The sequence below is a fragment of the Amblyomma mixtum genome, chromosome 3 (assembly GCF_055824585.1).
Source record: "Amblyomma mixtum isolate Tamu chromosome 3, ASM5582458v1, whole genome shotgun sequence".
NCBI classification, from domain to species: Eukaryota; Metazoa; Arthropoda; class Arachnida; order Ixodida; family Ixodidae; genus Amblyomma; species Amblyomma mixtum.
In genome coordinates this window covers 221,806,825-221,826,496 of record NC_143014.1, presented here as the reverse complement: position 1 = coordinate 221,826,496, position 19,672 = coordinate 221,806,825, and the positions used below count along the sequence as shown (strand labels likewise).

At 46.4% G+C, this 19,672-nt stretch overlaps 1 protein-coding gene across 1 annotated transcript; it reads right to left on the bottom strand.

Moving 5' to 3' along the window:
- Positions 1–17,027: 17,027 nt before the first annotated feature.
- Positions 17,028–19,053, bottom strand: LOC149353766 (uncharacterized). Its single transcript, XM_089577407.1, has 2 exons — positions 18,807–19,053; positions 17,028–17,693 (listed from the first exon to the last, which is right to left on the bottom strand). Exons 1-2 carry the CDS (start codon positions 19,044–19,046, stop codon positions 17,028–17,030), a joined length of 906 nt encoding a protein of 301 aa, XP_089433533.1. The 5' UTR covers positions 19,047–19,053.
- Positions 19,054–19,672: the final 619 nt, after the last annotated feature.

The following is a 19,672-nucleotide window of genomic DNA, read 5'->3' as shown; positions in this document are numbered from 1 at the left end:
AGTTATGCACAATCTTAGGCAATCCGAGCGCATTGTACTAGTCGCCATTGCCTTTATATTAATGCGGTGCACTTTGAAATGCCTACTGGTCCATGAAATTTGGGATGGCGCTAAATGGCGTGATGACGTATCTCTTATTACGACTCTTCTTGCCCCTTGAACCGCTAATACATATCTGTACTCAGTTGGATGAGAGCTTCTGAATAAGTTTCTCAACGAAGCGCAAGCTGCTGAGCTTTCTCTTTATCCCAAGCACCAAAGGTAATCGTTCCAATATGGCTAATGGATGGTTTCTCCCCTGGTCCTTTGCAGGACAGGCCTTTGCAAGTACGTTCCCAATATTGGCCGATTACCTCTCCTTCTTGGGATAACTTTGCACGGAATGCGGCAAGTAGTGGGGCGTGCCGACCGGGCACCTTCGCAATGTCAAGCGTGAAAGCGCAAGAGCAATGGCCGTCATTAAGCAATTTGCTCTTTCGCAAAGCCTTTCGCAAAGTCTGGTGCCTGCACTCAAAATTCAGGAATGATGTTCATACGGTTGAGGCAGTGGAGATTTTAATGCGGCAGCATTTCTTGTCTCATGAATTGAGTGTAGAGAATCTGTCAGCAGAGCGCGTCGGCAGAGCATGTTACAAAAAAAAAAGTTGCTGACGTTCAAACGCAGATGATTTCGCATTTCTTAAATGTAGCAGACTGCAGTGCTCTGCAGTTTTTGTTCACGTCGTTGTCCATATTAAAGCTCTATGCATTTTCGCCTCACCTATTATCCGGACAGCGAGTTTCCATATGAACGACGCGTAAATACATTGAAAGCGGTTTGTCCACAGACATAATTTTACTCGTTCATTTTAATGATGGTCGTGTTCACGGAACACAACTGCGACTGATTCTGCACGGACGCGTTATTAGCATTTCGAGAGGAATTGTTCTCGTTTTGGAATAAAGCTCCGGCACTAAGCAAGAGAGAGCGAATAAAAAATCTTTGAAACAGAAACAGCTGACTTGCCAGCATGTGCACACATGAGGCCTTCGACTAATGGTCTGTAGATTATCGGATAGTTCACGCAGCCTGAGATGTCTTAACTTTGCTCGTCTGAAGAATGTGCATGTGCTTCCGTTTCACAGAATGCTGTCTTCTACCTAAATCTTCTCAGTGAACTCAGTGTGTTTCGAACTTTTTTTTACAACACGGAAAATCATCACGTTTTTATTTTCTTTTTATAGGTTTCCTACTGTAGTCGCCTACCGATTAATAACTGGAGCAGTGTGCCTACTCCGCTATATATTCATGGTCGGCTATATCTTCCTTTAGCTTCAGCTAAATGGAGATCACTTAAAGGTTTAATCAACCATCAATTAAAGGTTTGCGCTTGAGCTTTGCGACTATGTTCATTGCGCTCGTCTCTGCTGAGCAAGCAATATGCGTCGAGGGTGACCTGGTGAGTCGCTCACCGTGCAGTATTTTTTTTTTACTGGTATTTACCCGTTCAACGCATTTTTTTTTTTGTCGCTGCGCAGAAAGCAAGTGAGAAACCACGGCCACTTAAATGACAGTGACTAACTTCCTCTTTCGCCAAGGCGCGAACCAAAATAAAATGCACGCCGTGGTGGAGTAGTGCAGTTATTTCGAATTGAGCACCGTAGATAGCACTTCACTTGAGAGCGTAGTGCCGGCAGTGACCTTTCAGCGCATCTCATGTACTGTGTTTCAGTGTTTCAGGATACATTTCAAACCCACACTCATTTTACATTTCATATGGACTGACGTCAGCGTGACGGCAGCATCAGACGAAAGCAGCAAAGCGGCCAATCACGCAAATCACAATGTAGTGGGTCCCCTCCGCGATGATAGCCTTCGCTACTCGCGGTGCGTACCGGTTAACCAATGGCTGCGATATGCAGCCAATGGCGAGGTTCGGACGCTTGAAAGCTGCAGCTAACACCAGCAAACAACAGTGACAAATGCCAGAGGACCAAAGGGATGCAATGGAAAATGTATAGACTGGATTACGGACCCAGGTTTCGTCGAGTTGCAGAGATTTAGAAAACGGCTAGTTTTAAAAGATTCTATGACAAGGTCTTCTCCGTAGCCTCGAATTCACCATTGACCCAAAGCAAAAAACTGCCTCACTGATTAAAAAATCGGTCGTAAAATTTTCGCCTATTACTTTGCGAAATAGTATGATTTTCATAGTTACTGGTGCACCTACAGCGGCGACATCGTTTTTCTGAGATCTTATTTTCCTTTCGGCCATCCTATTTTTGGGAATTTTTTGAAGTGTTCGGTCAAACCAACCGGCACAATTCTTGAGTACAGATACTGTCCAACTACACCGCCTAACAAAGAAGCTGACAAGGAAGATGAAATTTAACTGAGGACATCGCTGCAAGTTAATTAAAGGAATTTGTTGAGGGAACTTCAGGAGACAGAAAGAAAGCAGCGTAGATTAAATACACAAGCCAAGGTAACAACATCTGCTTTCAAATCAAGAAAAATACATTGACCTGGGCGGGGCACGCTACGCCTATACCTGATTTATTATGGTCCGGGATAGCAACTCAGCTGAAGGACCAGGAAGGGCGGCAGGGAATTGACTGCATAAAGCAACCATGGATTGTGCAAAACTGTAGTCATCATCTCCATCATGATCAACCTGACTACGCCCAGTGCAGGGCAGATGCCTCTCCCATGTCTCTCCAATTAACCCTGTCCTTTGCCAGCTGCGGCCACCATATCACAGCATATTTATAAATCTCACCCGGCCACCTAACTATTACCGCCCTCTGCAACTCTTGCCTTCTCTTGGCATTCACTCCGTTATTCTTAAGGACCAGCGGTTATTTTGCCTTCGCATTACATGCCCTGCCCAAGCCCATTTCTTCGTCTTGATTTCGACTAGGATGTCATTAATCCGTGTTTGTTCCCTCACCCACTCCGCCCGCTTCCGATCTCTTAACGTTACACGTATCATTTTTCTTTTCATAGCTGGCTGCATCGTCATTAACTAAAGCTGTACCCTTTCCGTTAGCCTCCACGTTTCTGCTCCATAGGTGAGTACCTGTAAGGTACAGCTACTGTATATTTTTCACTTGAGGAATATTGGTAAACTTCCATTCATGATCTGTGGGAACCTGCCATATGAGCTCCACCAAATTCTTATTTTCTACTTATTTCCCTCTCACGATCCGGATAAGCGGTCACTACCTCGCTACCAATTCTGAACTTCTGTTCCCTCGGGAGACTGTTGAACACTACTTTGGTTTTCTGCATGTTAAATTTTAGACACAGCGTTCTGCTCTGCCTGTCCAACTAATTGATCATGCTTTGCAGTTCATCTCCTGAGTGACTTACCAAGGAAGTGTCATCAGCGAATCGCAGATTACTTAAGCATTCTTCATTGATTATTATCCCCAACAGTTCCCAATCTAGGCCTTGGAATACATCATGTAAACAGGCGGTGAATAGCATTGGTTAGAATAGCAGGCGGTGAATTGCTTGCTATATGGAGGACTATGGTAGCTGCGAGATCGTTATAGATATCTTCCAGTATTTTCACATAAGACCCTTCTACACCCTAATAAGGGATTATTCAGAGAGGCTTTCATTCGGCCGCATACGTAATTCTGCTGTCGATGTTGTTGTTTACTATGATGATGACGATGAGGCCTGAAAAAGTGTAGCGAGGTTAGAAATGCTCCTGATTATTCCATGGAATGTTCCTGGTAATTACACCTCATTACATTTCCCAATGCTTCTGATCATTAGCTGCATTTTTATTACATTTGGACATGTGGGTGCAATGCAAATAGCCAGATGTTTCAATGAACCGGTTAGAGACGATGAGAAGTAAGGTACGAGACCGTGCAACATCACTGCCTATAATTCCTGGAAAATGGCAAAGAATCCGCGCCAAGCATCTTTTTATTTTGAAACATAAAACAGCATCAGCCGTGAAACAGGAACCTTTTCAGAGGAGCCCGTTAGTCACAATATAATGACCAAGAACACTTAGCCTATTTAATGAGTTCCCTTGCGTAGAGTGACGTCTTCGCGCTCCCGTCCTTACATCCTCCCTCATGATTAAAGGAAACAAAAACTAAACTTCTGAACGCTTCACCTCTTTCCTACAGTTGAACGGTGTGAATAATCGCTTCCTTCTGCCCCTTTTTTTCCGACGGAATGTGGTTTTAGAACGATAATTGCATGACGGACTATCTCCGCGAAAAACGTTGTCGGCCTCTACGTATAGGCTGTTCTAATCAAGAGATCACAAAAATGCACAAAAATAAAGTAAATGATGATGATGTAGAGGCCAAAGGCAAAATCATCGATGGGGGTAACCGTCATGAGGGACATAGCTCAGACCACTGATATCACCTTAAAATGGCACTCTCAATAATCAGTCATCTTTGGTCATGTGATCCAAGTTAGCCTGTGGGTGAGGGCGAGGGGCATTGTAAAACAACTACTGGCACTTCCTTATCATGGGAGAGAGCGAAATGATTGCAATTTTCGAAAACAAAGGCAAAGGAAATAGTAAATAAGCGAACGAATTGACATTTCCGCACCTCAGCAGTCGAATTCGTCAGACGTGACGCCTTGCGGATGAGTGCCAAGTTCGGACGGCCGCTTCTTGCCACACCGCATGCGTCGTTTTGTTGTTGTCGCTGCTGTTGTAACGTATACGTTTATCATCGAAATATTCAAAGCACTATTGGACAAACGCATTTTTTCAACAGAAAGTTGTGTATGAAAGCAATTTTTTCGCGTGTCGCAAGACTGCACCATAACAATCAATATATCCGCAGATCCCTCCTCGGTACTATTCTACTTTTCTGTTATTCATTTTCAAAAAAAGGCACGCGTTTGTTTTTTCATGGCAGTCCTATCTACTCGGTGTGTGTGCAACATAAGCATCAAAAGGAGGTTTTGCTGCGCATCGTAACGTTAGACCATTCCCACTGATATGTTCATAGGAGGATCTTGGAATATCCCACTATTGTGCCATAGTTAAGAGCGATGTCAGTGCACGTTAAAGAACCCCAGGTGGTCGAAATTTCTGGAGCCCTTCACTACGGCGTCTCTCATAGCCTGAGTCGCTTTGGGACGTTAAACCCCATAAACCAAGCCAAACCAAAATTGATCTCCAGGAAGGCTGGATTTGCGGAGTTCTATAGAGTTCTGTAAACGAGCTGTTGGCGACACAAAGCCGCTTCCATTCATCATGCAGACAGTATTCAATTCCTTACTGTTTACGCGGCTCAGCCAAACAGGTTTCTCAAATTTTGACAAATATACCACGCAAAACTCCATCGTGGGTGGCCCATGTACTAGACGTTAATGTTACTTCCCTTTTAACAAATTTTCATGCATGGCAAAATTAACATGTTTGATATGCCTAAATGATAATTTGTCGATGTCAACCTATTTCGTATCAGCATTTACAGCCCATTTCACTCATAACTATGTAAATTGCGCCACGATTACCAAAACTTTTCCCATTTTCCCGCTGAAGAACGGAGGGTAATAGACCACGCTTACCGTCCTGTAAGCGGCCCACCCCCTGACCGCCGTCATCATATTACTTCTGATGAATACACTGTGTGAAGAGTTATGGTTGCCGTTGTCGTCGATGACTACCGTCAGTAACTTTTCGTCACTGCTGTTCACAGAAGTGTGATAGAGTAAGTATCAATGGTAAAGAAATGGGTGCTTCCTGATATGCTGGCACGCAACAAAGCCAGAGACAGTGGTACTCACAAAACAGTCTTTATTAGCTTCAAAGTTGTGTTTCATAAAGGGCTAGGAAGTCCATGAGTCTGAAACAAAATTCCAGAAGATTGAAGTAAGATGCAAAGTTGGCGCACAGATCACCAAGCTTGACTTTCTAAGAAATTCAAAGGGATAATAGTCGTAAAGGTGCAGTATGCCAAGGTCATAAAGGCGTGTAAGGTTGTTTTACATAAGCCAAGAGGACTGCATTGACTGCATTGACTGCATCATTTGATTTTTATTTCCTTAAAGGCCCCTTTTTAGGGGCATTACATAAAGGATGGGTACAATGTTTTGCATATCATACCTAGTAGACATGTGTTAAAATGACAATAGATAACTGTCGGCTCTGCGCCCGAAGTTCTTGCAACAGGATGTTTCTACAATGTCGTCGGGAAGGTCATTCCAGTCGACGGCGGTGCGAGAGAAGAATGAAGATGCAAAGGTGACGATGCGTGCACGAGGACGGCAGATCTAGAGTTGATGGCGATTGTGGCGAGATATGCGTGCTGGTGGGACCATGTATGGTGGAGCTCGTACATGGCTGTAAAAAATCTGGCTGGCAGTGCGGCAAAGCAGCTCAAGTTGCTGTAAGCCCGAAAATGATTTCAGATATGATACGCTGATGCTGAAAAGATATGACGAGTGAGTAAATATAGCGGCGTGGTTCTGCAGAATTTGTTGTGCTTTAGTCAAATAAGATTGATGTGCGTGCCAAATGGGTGATGCATATTCTAATTTTGATTTCACAAGCGATTCATAAGCTAATAACTTGACATGCTTGGACGCGTCGCGAAGATGACGTCATAGAAAACCAAGAGATTTGCTAGCTGAAGAAATGATGCTAGTTATACGCGTTTTCCAGGAGATATCAGCACACAAGGTTACGCCCAGATATCAGTGAGAATGCACTGGCAGCACGGGAACTGACTTGGTTTGGTTTGGTTTGGTTTATGGGGTTTAACGTCCCAAAGCGACTAAGGCTACAAGAGGCGCCGTAGTGGAGGGCTGCGGAAATTTCGACCACCTGGGGTTCTTTAACGTGTACTGACAGCGCACAGTACACGGGCCTCTAGAATTTCTCCTCCAAAGAAATTCAACCACCGCGGCCGGGATCGAACCCACGTCTTTCGGGTCAGCAGCCGAGCACCATATCCACTGAGCCACCGCAGCGGCGCACGGGAAGTGAGGCAATGTGATAAAGGGACACGAGCGGGTTACGACGACGATGAAAAGATAGCACATTGCATCTGAGAGGGTTAAGCGCCATTCGCCAAAATTTGCTCCAACCTTGAATGGCGTTAAGGTCGCTTTGGAGGGACAATTGATAAGACGTGCTATTAAATGTTTGATAAACAGCACAATCAGCAAAGATACGAATTTTACACGACACATGTGAGGGTAAATCATTTATGCATATTAAAAACATAAGGGGGCCTAAGACCGAACCTTGAGGGACGCCGGATGTTACGGGAGGGAGTTGGAAGTGTGATCATTTATGAAGACAGGCTGAGTGCGGTTTGTAAAAATTCTTTGATCCATTTAGCCACTTCAGGATTGATGTTAAGGCCAGATAACTTGTGAAGCAAGCGTTTGTGGGAAACTTAGTGAAAAGCTTTTTCAAAATCAAGGAATATAGCATCAGTTTGGAGGTTAAGGCCAAGGTTGGCATGTAAGTCATAGATGAAAATGGCTAGTTGAGTATCGATGGAAAAGCCTTTCCGAAACCTGTGCTGCGCAGGTTGGAAAAAATTATTCGAATCTAAAAAGGCGATGATAAGCGAGAATATGACGGGTTTCATGATCTTGCAAGGCAGACTTGTTAAATAAATGGGACAATAATTTAATAGAGAATTGGCGTTACCGGGTTTGAAGAGTGGAATAACGTTCCCATCTTTCCATTTAGGAGGAAGTTGGCCTGTGGAGAACGACTGTTGGAATAGCAAACATAAACATGTGCCACTGATGGCTTTAGTATTCTTAAGCAATTTAGCATTAATATTATCTACACAGGCTGTAGAGGAAATTATTATTTATGAAACTGGGAAACGGCTGGGAAGAGGCTGGGAAGAGGCTCTGCCAACGTTTCCACTAATCCTGCGGCCTTCTGCCACATCTGCAGCGCCGGATCATTGGCCCCAGCACCGGCAGCGACCTCCATCCGGGCACATCTTTAACCTAGAGCGTTTACGCCGAACATTTCTGCTCCTCAGACGCACTCCAATGCTCCGACGGTAGACGACGACAGCCGACCAGGCCGATCGCATGCCGGGATCAAGCCACGTTCGAACGCATTTCGTACTGACTTTGATGTAAGATAGCAGCAATTTAGCATTCAGTGTTTAACGAAGATACGGCTATTTGCACAGTAGGAACGCGTGCAGTGTCTGACTTTGTTATGCCCTGTCTGTGGCGGTCGAGCGCCCGTTTGCGGTCTCCGCCCCACGTGCTCTTGTCCGCGCTCACGCATGATTGTAATGTCCGCGTTTGCTCTGTTCGTGTGTGATAGCTTTTTTGTGTGTTTGGTTGTCACATAGCGTGCATTAAATGTCTGGCCTCGCGACAATGCTGACGCCTGACCTGCCTGACCGGCCTCACCCGGCCACGTTACACCACCGGAAAGAATATAACAGAAACTGGAGGGGACTCTTAGGCTGCGCTTTAAGGGTACGACGCGATAGAGTTAATGGGTTAATGTCCATATATGGGCAATTTATCATTCTCTGCTTAACATTCATACATCCCTGGCAGTCCTCATACCACTCCTGGCGCAGTGGTGCAGCGGTTAAGCGAAGCGCCACTGCCCTGCGATGGCAGGTGCTGCCACCTGTGAGGCTTGTGCGATCTAGTTCCTGAGCAACCTCTCGCGAAAAATCATTAACTGCCACCTGCCATGGTGCGCAATTTCGATGGGTAGGTTGTAATGGCGCCACAAGCTCACGTGATCTAGGTGGGCCACCTGCACCCTAAGGGCTACTGCGGGGATTTTTCGTGGATATTTCACTCATGATCAACGACGCAGGCTTTTCTGTGACACGTGCTGCTTGAAGCTATTGCGTTAGGAATGAAATCCTCCACTCGAGACACTGAGTGGGGGCGTAGACTCTATGCACACATGGCGTACACGCTACGTCAACGTTGTTGCCGCGTGAGTGCTTACTAATGACTAGGGCTCGGAAATTCAGGCACTTAAGAACCCCGAAATAGGGAGGCATCTAGGCTCTAAAAAACATTCAAAATAGGCGCTATAAAGCAAAAATAGGTGCTTTGAATTATACTCTTTACTCATAAGTACAAGATTTGCACGTCAAGCACGGAGCGTACGCAGTCCTCAACTGAAGCAATAAAGCGCATTCTCAGGTCTTCGAACTTGAAGTTCCTTCGGTTTTCGCTAAGCAGAGCTTTCTGCTTTAAAAGGCTTTTTTTGACATCACATGAACTCAGTGGCGCGAATCTAAAACGTGAGAGTTGATAAAGGCTTAGGCCTTCAGGTGATGTGGCCGTATCATCTCCGCGTAGAAAGTCTCTGATTTGGGAAATTGTTTGTAGGCATCTATTTCTTTTCTACCAATTGTTGCATCTTCGTAGGAGCAGTAGCGCCCTTTCCTTCCAGTCCCTAAAGTGCTGCGGTACATCAGCCACTACATTCAACGATTAATCTATTGAGAGTACAGCCTTTTCCAACTTTGTCACCCTTTCCTTCAATGTTGAGAAGATTGCACTAATGTATGTCAGGTCTCTTTCCAAGCTCGCCTTGCTATACTTCGAGATAAACATACGTTCAAGTTACAATTCGAGAAAAACGTTCGGCGAGGCCCGCGCCTTTTGTGCGTGCATCGGCGCGTGCCTTTCACCATACACACAGGTGTCTCAAAATTGAAAAACGGCATCGAAGACCGAATTGCCGGATTTAGGTATTTAGAGGCAAAAAGTGCGGTTAAATAGGTAGTATTTCCTTAAAAAACGACAAAAATGCAGGTAAGTGCAAAAATCCCCCGTTTAGGCATTTATATGCATGTTTAGGAAAATGCCTAAATTTCCGGGCCCTACTAATGACGAAGCAAAGCGAGTTTATTAGGATTTCTTTAGTGACAGCATTCACTGCATATGCAAGGAAAGAAAACATGACACAATTTGTATGCACTCCTTCAGTGGGTTAATCCAGGTATAGCACGCATTATTTTGCCGTTTTTTTTTTATTGCCCATCACGCCTCTTCTGTTGTCATGGTGAGTTTTTACGTAAGGAAAGGAGAAAGGGAATAAGTCTTTTATTTGTAGCCTGCTCGCAGTTGGATGCGACCATGAGAGAGAGAGCAAAAATCCTGGATGAGAAGAAGATTACAGAGGTTGGATTCGGGAACATGCTTCTCTCCTACTACTGCGCAGTAGAGAAGCACAGGAGATTGACAGACATAGAAGCGAAGATGAAACAGCGGAATTGAAGATACAGTAATACCGTTGACTATACAGGGAGTTTCCAACGCGTTGTACAACTAGGAATATTTCTAAAGAAGCCGCCGGCACGCACACACGTAGACAGCACAGACACGTCTGAAGCAAAATGTACCAGCGCTGTACTACAGAGAAATTTTGTTTTAAATCAGCCAGATCTACCGAAGCGCAAACCGAGAAAAGCACGAAAGTTAGTTATCACCTTTAACCATAGCCCTTTCCGCGGTGTTATATGATATGCTTTACATGTTAGCAAGACTAACCCCACACCATGATGAAATGAAAAATTATGCAAATAATTTAGTCAATATCAGCTCGTAAACTTTTGGTTTGACTCTTTTTCGGTGTGAAACTGTGGATTTTCCCAGCCTTGTTGAGGAATCTTTTTTCTACTGCTCTTTTCCAGCTCTCTTTTTTAAAATAATGCTTGAAAATTCTTACGCTGTGAATGCTGCAGAAAAACAATTAGAAAACTAACAGGAGATTATTATGGTGCTCCTTCCAGAAAAACTTTCGAGCTAATAAGAGGACAATAGCGTCATACATTTTCATTCACTGCTACTTTGTACAGTCGCGACAGACAATGATTAGCGCAATGACGTCACTGGAGCGGCGGAAAGCGCAGCGCGCGTCTGGTGTGGCGCCCTTTGCGAACACCCCTGGCACTTTTGTTATCTGTATGTTCGTAAGCGCAAAGCCGAGCGTTGCTATCTGCCACTCCGGTGGCTCGTTACTAGTGCTAATCTCTCTCACTCGCGACTGTGCATATTTTGTGCGAGGCGTCAAAACAAATATCACTTTCCTTTGGCAGTTGCGGGGACAATGTCACTCAATAACTAGGACCCCTACCTCAATTTTTTTTCGCCTTAAATTACTTGAGTTAGAGAAACGGCATTCGTGAAATGACTTATATTTCTTGCCAGAAACTCAAGAAGCAAACCCCTTTCTCACGTGCGAGCATATTCCGCTATGGCCCCCGCCGTTACCACGCTCGGGTCATTATGGCAAACTAGTGGAGTGGTTACCGTGCCGTGGTGGCTTTGTTGCCATCCCGAAGCGACCGCCGCCGTCCACCGTCTTCCGCTTTTCATGAATCTTGCGAAGAGTGCGCATTTTCGCGCGGCTCGTATTTCGTTGTCAGAACAGAAGGCGTGGACGGGCGTTTACCCCTGTCGCCGCGGACTTGTCCCCCTTTTTTTTTTATAGGCGGCCTTGGTTTAGCCCCAACGCGATGATTCGGTGAAAGGGCTGTCAGCCTCCGGCGCCGGTGCGTCTGGGCGATACGGCGTTGAGTTGCGTGGCAGGAGTAGCGTGGCAAAATAATGACCATGCCATTACTCTTCCGTTTCTCATGGACCGTCGACCGCCAGCCACAACGTGACGCCTGTCACCAAAATGAATTTCGGCTTCGTCCGACAACCTCCCGCCAATGTATGCCTGCCTGCTATCAGCCCACCATCGTACCTGGGCAATTATTGCAACGGGACGCTCAATATCATTCCAGTCGTCCCATGCGATTCCGTGCCGACTACTTGAATTAACCTTACAAGTCCTTAGTACACTTTACTTCGAGCTACTCCGTTTTCAAACGAAACCACAAGCATCTGCCAGTCATTCTGCGCATGTTTTTCGCCATCTGCCAGCAATAACCGCGTCCTTCTATGCTGCCGATCATCGGTGAAACATCCGAATCAGTCTTTGTTTAGCATGTACGACAAAATGATCTCTTCGGCAGCATATGCCCATCAGAACCTCAATTGGTGCCCGTGCCACTTTTGCCATATTTTACCGCTTCCATGTACGCAAATGCGTACGATCTGCTTTTTGATGCATAGACGGAGAGGCTTTGTTTGCAGCTTTTTTATAAACAAGAAAAAAAGGTCCTAAATGACTAATACACTTCCGCTAAAGTTGCCCGTTCATTTTTCCTTACCAAGTGTTGCAAACCTGTTCGTGTTTCAGGTTTCAGAGCACGAAACAACAAGGTAAATGACGAATAAAGGGGTTATTTTTATTGACAGCGAAGAGACATATCTGCCAGTGGTGGCAGGCACCGAAGAACAAATGACGAGTCCGGTAGACGACGTCCGTTATCTCTAAAAAGAAACGGGTGCAGACAACTGAAATTGTGTGCATACTGTATATGCACTAATAAATAACGGCTATCCTAATATTAAGTCACCTGTCATGGTAATGACGTTAGAAATACAGTTTTTCTTATGGGTTTAACTCTTTGTACTGTGGATATTCATCACGTATCTCACAAAGCTGCTTCATTCTTGACACGCAAACGAAGAGGACGATATCTCACAAACTTCCGGTCCAGTCCTGTGTGCGGTCCAGGTCCAGCTAGTCCAGGTCTCTGCCTTAGCTGCATTAATTTCTTTTTCACTTTGCATACACCAACCTTTTTTCAGCATATGTGCCGAGATGTTTTCTCCAGAAGCTAGCAGTCTCCTCTCGATAACCGATATCTTTAAGCACATGTGCATCCGACAGATTATTGTAAAAGCTCGTTCATTTTGAGTGAACGCCATAGCCACCGGTCGATCCGTGCGTGTTCTTGCCAGAGCCGCCCAAATAACCACCAGCTCCACCAGAGATGCCCGATAATCCAAGGTTCTGCCCTGATCCAAAGGATTTGCTGTGGGTTTCCGAGAAGCCAGAGCTGTGGCTATATCCACTCTCGTGGCTATATCCTTGAACAGTGCTGACAGTCTTGCCCCCAGAAAAACCTTGCGATCCATGGTTGTAGCCAGAGCCTCCACTACGGAATCCGGACTGTCCACCGCCAATTGATGATCCTTGACCGGAGCGATAAATTCCGCCAGCTATTCCACCTCCAAGACCACCATTCAGACCGTCACCTCGAAAGGTAAATCCAGGACCAGCGGCAGCACCAATGAGGCCTCTTCCAATCCCACCTCCCAGTCCGTAACCCACGCCGTAAATGCTGCTTCCAATGATGGCAGGGCGCAAACCGCCGAGGCCAAATCCGTAGCCGCCGGCACCGGGATGGACTGGGCTCAAAAGTGCTGGCCGGATGACTGTAGGCGCACCAATGCCGGCTCCCAGGCCACCTCCTATTCCCGTTCCGGGCAGACCGAGGCCACCTTGGAGATCGTAGCCTGCGCCGTAGGTTCCGCTACCGACGAGGCCACCGCCCAGACTTCCCCCTCCGACAGCGGAGCCTGCTGCCGTCACGACAGGGCTCACAATGCCGACGCCAGCTCCCAGTCCGCCGTTGATCAGCCCGGGGCCTAGGATGATGTGTCCGGCATCCACTGCTACAGGCCGGGCGACCCCAATCACGACGGGAGTGGCGCCCACCACACCGACGCCGGGGCTGAGAGCAGCGCCGAGGCCACTCAGGAGTACCCCCGAGCGCCCTTCAACAGCTTCCGTCTCATTGACCTTGGGTTTTTCCTCCGCAAAAGCGGAACAGACCACGAGACCAAGCAGTGCGAAGAGGGCCTGAATGTGCAAAGCAACACAAGTGCACAGTAAGTAACACGACGCGCATTCATTATGTTCATTGTAGAATGCCTTGCCGAAAAAGCGTCTATAGAAATAGTGTAGTCTGCTGAACGATAAAATGATTCTTCAGTATTGCACTTTTGACAATTAACGATATCTTCAAATAATACCATTGCAACGGTTCTCCTTTCGTGCAGTTACAATGATTTCCAGCAAGGTATACGAGGAGGGCTAATGCTAGCACAAGTGATAAATCAAGCCAACAATTCTTTATAAACACCTACTGAGTTTCAAAAAATAGTAAGTTATAACTGTAGGTCTTGTCAAATCAGTGAATAAGCGCATTGACGGAAGGAATGCCAAGCGGTACCCTGCATGTATTCATAACCCGAATTTAAAAAGAAGGTGAAACTGCGGCCTGAGCTACTCACATTCCACGTTCATTGATAAACTACAAACCTCAAGGAATCCTGAAATGTGGTTAACCAAGCGCATAATTTCTTACCTTGCAATGAACAGGCGACATGGAATATGCTCAGTGAAAGTCACGACTCATCACATCCCGGAAAACCATATTAGGGGTATTCATTGCCGCACTGTGACATTTTTCAAAAATGACGCGTTTCGTTTCGTCATTGCAGGGTTTTATGATGGTGCGGGCATTAAAAATGGGCATACGAATACAATATATGAAGGCTTATTAGCAGTTTGTTGTCTTACCGCCTTCATGATGAAGCCCGGGGACTCAAACGCCAAGTCGGGTGCGTATTATTGAAGAAATATAGCGTTCAGCGCAAGGACGATAGTGGATTCCTCTTCGAGTGTCCTGCTCAACTCGTCTTTTATAGGTGGGCTTTCCCTTCTCGGACGCCTTGGCGAAGACCCGTTCGGTTAGCAACGGTGGCATAACTAAGGGGTTTTTCTTCTCCATTCCCACAGGATGTGCGCCTCTGTCTGTTCTTCCTGTGAAGACACTACACTCGCTCAGCAAAACGTGATTAGCTCAATGCAAATTTTTATCTTCACCTCCAAACGTCTCTTTCAGCAACAGTATTTCAGAAGCACTCGCGTTGATCCCAAACTTAGAATATTTCCTTCAAGGAAGTTTTTCTACCAAAAGTGCTTGTCAATAAAATTTATCTCCTTCTCGGTAGAAATGCTGAGCTATCACGAGACTGAATACTTCTCTGTAGTACGCGAGATGGCTCCTGCGGTACAATCACTGAGAAAGGCGGGAAGCCTGTAGTACTCTCTGGCCCTCTTTCATTCCGAATCAAGAAAAAGGACGTACAGAAAGGACGTACAAAGGAGTGTACCGACAGCAACGAATGAAATGCGAACAAGAAAACTGTGGTGGCAACACAAAAACGCCAGCATATCAGCTCTTAGAAAGGAAACACTAGCGAGTTTCTTCATCTCTAGAGAATACTTCTGGAGAACAGCAGCCTTTACGCCTTATAATTTAAAATAACATGCGTTAGTATTGAGCATCCCCTTTCTAAGAGCTTCTTATATTCTTGGTCGCGTTTCATTTCTAGCTGCTAGTAGTTATTAGCGAAATGCTTGTGCATGTTGCTGCCTCAGGTCCTACTCGTACATTGTGCATAGGTTTTGTGACGCCAATCACACAGAGTGCTACAATAGCTGTGGCACCGCTGTGCACCAGTTCATGAGACTTGTGGGCATGTGTTCTGTTATTATGAACTGGGGAAAGCTACTAGCAAGCGCCACTAAGTCTTGAAGTCTATGCTGCTTCAATAGGAGAAGTTGCGTTTTTTTCGCGTAACTAATCGTACACTTAACTAGATTTTCTACAAGACTTAGGTTCTTGATGATCTCCCACACACGTGCAACATTTGTTCAGAAGCTATTCAAAGTTGAAGCGTTTGGGTGAAAAAAACAGGATTGTTGAAAAATATAGTTGCGATAGCTATTTTACTGCGGCTTCAAATAGAAAAAGGACTGTGCTTTAAAATATTCAGTCTAGTGCTCCCCGAAACAAAAAGGAAATTTGCCCAAAATAGACATTTCTACAACACAGTAACCCAATTTCAAGCTGAAGGGCTGTAAATCAATGCGTCCGCACGCACGTATACTTCGCGAGGTCTGAGTGGTCTAACGCTACCCCGCACCGATAAATAGGTTGTCATATGGAAGCTTCACTGCCGTGTACAGCCATTACTTTCTTCTCATGCGGCAAGTGGTGGTAAAATAACTGAAGTAAACTGCTGTCCTTACTTGCTCCTACAGCGAAGAATAGTTGCCCCTTTCATTCTGTTACCACCTTCTTACTAGAAGCTGCAGTCTCGAGCGCCAGGCCTGGTAGCTAGCTAGGGTTGTACGTTGCTGTCTGTATATTAAGATATGCGGCTGACGAAAGGCAAGGAAACTAAACATGGCAATCAAGGAAAACTGCTCTAACCAAGAGCCCTGATTACTGACAGAGTGAAGCACCGGGACCTTCTTCCTACATCCGTGCTGTCAGGCGGAAAACACCTCCCGACCACTTGCTTATGTGAACCCGTAGGACTTTAAATGCAGTGCAAAGGAGGAAAAACTGCACCTTCAACAGCCGGTGGGCCCATCGATGCGAAACTATCTCTGTTAATTATCGGTGTCCTCTGGATTTGTTTCAGGCACAAAATCAGCGAAACACTGGAAATCAGAAATGTGGGTGGCACTTAGTTCGGTTGCTCCATGTTGCTTCCAATTGCCTAAACTCAGTTTTTCTGTCACCGTTTTGCTTCAACCGTTTAAAGGCTCACAAGTTCATCGGTAAGGTCAAAATGTGTTTTTTTTTCCTCCTCTAACCCGTGTCGCGGTGCATTTATTGGACAGAGCTCGCACTCATCCATATTGCCGCTAACCATATTCAGATTGTGCTGAAATTGAGCCGAAACACAGACTAGCAGTTTCGAGATTTGCGTAGTAGAGCAAGTGTTCACAAAAATGTTGACTTATATGACGTGCACTCAAATGTGCCAATTAAGAAAAACATAGACGGCATGTACTTTGGTGCTGCAACATTTATTGCACAGCATAACAGTTGAATGCCCATCGATGGAAGTGAGCGAAAACACGATAGGTGTCAGGATCGGGAAGAGTCAGTCCGTAGTGTCTGCGGAAAGAAATATGGACAACAGTATTACACAACAAAATCGAACTTCGCAAGACTAATCTGCTACGCTGGTCACAATTTAAGTAAATATTAGCCTTCAATAGAACACCAACGTGAATGATTCGCTCAACAGTAGTGTGCTGCCGTGCTGTGTAGAGCTTCCATTTTTTTTTCAACTAATGTAGCCTATAGAGGAAAGCTTACGTTTAGCCGTGGATACCGTAGCCGACGCCACCGACGCCACCGGCAGCTCCGTGTGCAGTCTTGCCGAATCCAGCCTGGTGTCCAGCCGCTCCACCAACGTATCCCGTCGAGCCCTGCTGTTGTCCGGCGCCGAAAGTCTTGGTGTCGCTGGAGGCGAAGCCAGAGTTGTGGCTGTAGCCCGCCTGGTTGTTGTAAGCCTGAACGTTCTTTTGGGCAGCTCCCCCGGCGTATGCTCCTGATCCCTGAGCGTGACCAGCAGCTCCCTTCTGGAATCCAGCCTGGTGGCCTCCAGCAGCGACTCCGTGTGCCGCTCCGTAGCCACCACCGACGCCGTAGCCGGCTCCTCCGAGACCATAGCCGACTCCTCCAATCAGACCGGGGTTAACCAATCCTGGAGCACCAACTCCTGGTGCAACCACTCCAGGTGCGACTATGCCAGGCGCGACTACGCCGGGCGCGACGACACCAGGGCCAGCGACGAGTCCGGGACCACCGACGTAACCAGCTCCGGCGGCTCCCAGGATGGCCGGGTTGGCAGCGCCAACCAGTCCTGGGCCGTACCCGGCGCCAACAACACCGGGCCCTCCAAGGATGGCGCCACGGCCTTCAACGTCCTTTTCTTCGGCAGAGACGCAAGCCAGGACGACAAAGAATGCTGCAACGAAGAACTGTTCCACAGAAAAACGAAATATAAGGGACAGATTCAGGATTAAGTAGGAAAGGAGAGCAAGAGGTAGACAATAAATTCTGTTGTGAACAAAACTCAGTCTCTTAAAAGGAACATCACTGCTACTCCTGAGAACAATTAGATTAGGCCTTCGGTGGCACAGTGTTCTTTACGTTTACTTTCGCTTTAGCTCATGAAGCAGCGACTCGCTATGCGCTAAGTGTGGCAAAGTACAAAACGCAGCCGTAAAATAAGCACTATCCTACTATTAATTTCCGTAGCTTTAAGGTATGAGCAGCCGGAAAGGAAGGTTTAAAGCGACCTTTTTATGACAGCCAAGAAAATCTCTCGTTTCTATCTGTGCCCTTCTCTGTCAGCTCTAGTTGGTGCACTAAACTTGGGGTACTTCCCCTTAGTTTTCGGCAGATTGACTTAATGATTCTGTGGTCATACTACTTCTTCACATCCATCGTTATGGGATTACGCGCCGCCCCACAACTGCTCCTGTGAAGAGCAGGGACTCAACACGGCACGCAATGAAAGCACACCGGAACCGATGAAAATTTAATTGCATTATAGATGCACAGGCCCCAATGGCAGCTGTAAATGACCACATAGCTTTAGATTGCAACAAAGGCAAGAATAAACACTGCTCTAGGTCTCCGGCGCACAAGGCTAAAGTACATTAAAGGTTGCTTCACCAGGTGTTTCAAAGCATAGATGTTACAAAGCCAGGTGTTAAAAAGCATCGAGAGAATGCGTTGTAAACCTCGGAAAACTTGTACATAGTGATATTCTTTGAGAATAGCTATTTTATAAACTATGTGCAAGTGGATGCGCATAGCGAGAAAAAAGGGTCTACATTGTGCTTAATATCTGCACAACCTCTAACATATTTAATTATTCCAAGGAAGAAACGGATCAAGGTTATGCTCAAAGACCAGTTGCACTGTAATAATGACAAAAACAATGTGTAACCCTCATTACAAAGCAAACAATGGCAAGAAAATTATGAGTTGATAGTTGAAAGAGTTTGGTTCATAACCAATCTCCTTCAGTGTTTTACGGTACAAGCATTGCTAACAAGAAAAGAGCAGCATGAAACGCAAGGTACCTTCATTTTCGTGGTTGGCCCTGCGGTCGTGGAAACACAAGTAGGAGTCTTTGGATGTTTGCTCGGTTCGGATGCCCTTCCCGATCTGTGTCTTGGGTGTGCCGAGAACGGTCCTTTTATACAGTTCCGATGGTCCTCACCTCGAAGCCTGAACAGCAGCGCGCATAAAGCAGAAGCCCAAAGCGCAGCGTAGCCCCCCCGCGCCGCCGTTACCGGCCAAAAACCTCGGTGGAGAGTCATAGCTTAACCAACCAAAAAAGCAAGAGCAGCACACTATCTGCCTCTTATCTCCCTCCCAGCCACTCTGTCTCCATTCTTCACTACAAAGTAAAAATAACGAGCATGCTTTCTTTCGGGCGTCCCTTGCCCCGCTCCGGCGGCCCCGTGTCACTCGGGACCGGGGCATCCGAAAGCGTGAGAGGGGCGCTTGACCTTGTCCACGCAGCAGCGTGCATTTCGTGGGCTGGACCATGCCTACGGACCCCGCAGTGCGACGAGCGACGAAGTAAAGAAGAAACACATCATAGTGTGGAAGACCTACTGCTGTCGTGCAGGGTTGGGGCTGAACCCTTTCCTGGCGGCACGGTCCTCAAGAGAGGGCAGTCAGGGCTTGGAGCCGCACGAGAGAGTTGTTGATCCTCGGAACTGGTTTCTGGGTCGTCCACTCCTCCCGGCACCACCGGCTTGGTTGTTATTATGCCAGTGGCCGAGAAAGAAAATGGATAGGGAGTTGTAAGCACGCGCAGTGAGTAACCGTGCGCTTCTAGCCCAGTCTCACTTGCCGTGAGCGAAGATTCGGTTCGTCGGCGTTGATGCCAGTTTCGGTTCGGTATGAACACCGGCCAGACCTCTCGGGCAAATGCACA

What these genes read in the sequence shown, in the direction of transcription:
- LOC149353766 (XM_089577407.1), bottom strand. Translation starts at nt 19,046, where the DNA reads ATGACTCTCCACCGAGGTTTTTGGCCGGTAACGGCGGCGCGGGGGGGC. An exon ending in GGCCAACCACGAAAATGAAG is followed by an intron (nt 17,694 to 18,806) that starts GTACCTTGCGTT and finishes TCTGTGGAACAG; the next exon opens with TTCTTCGTTGCAGCATTCTT.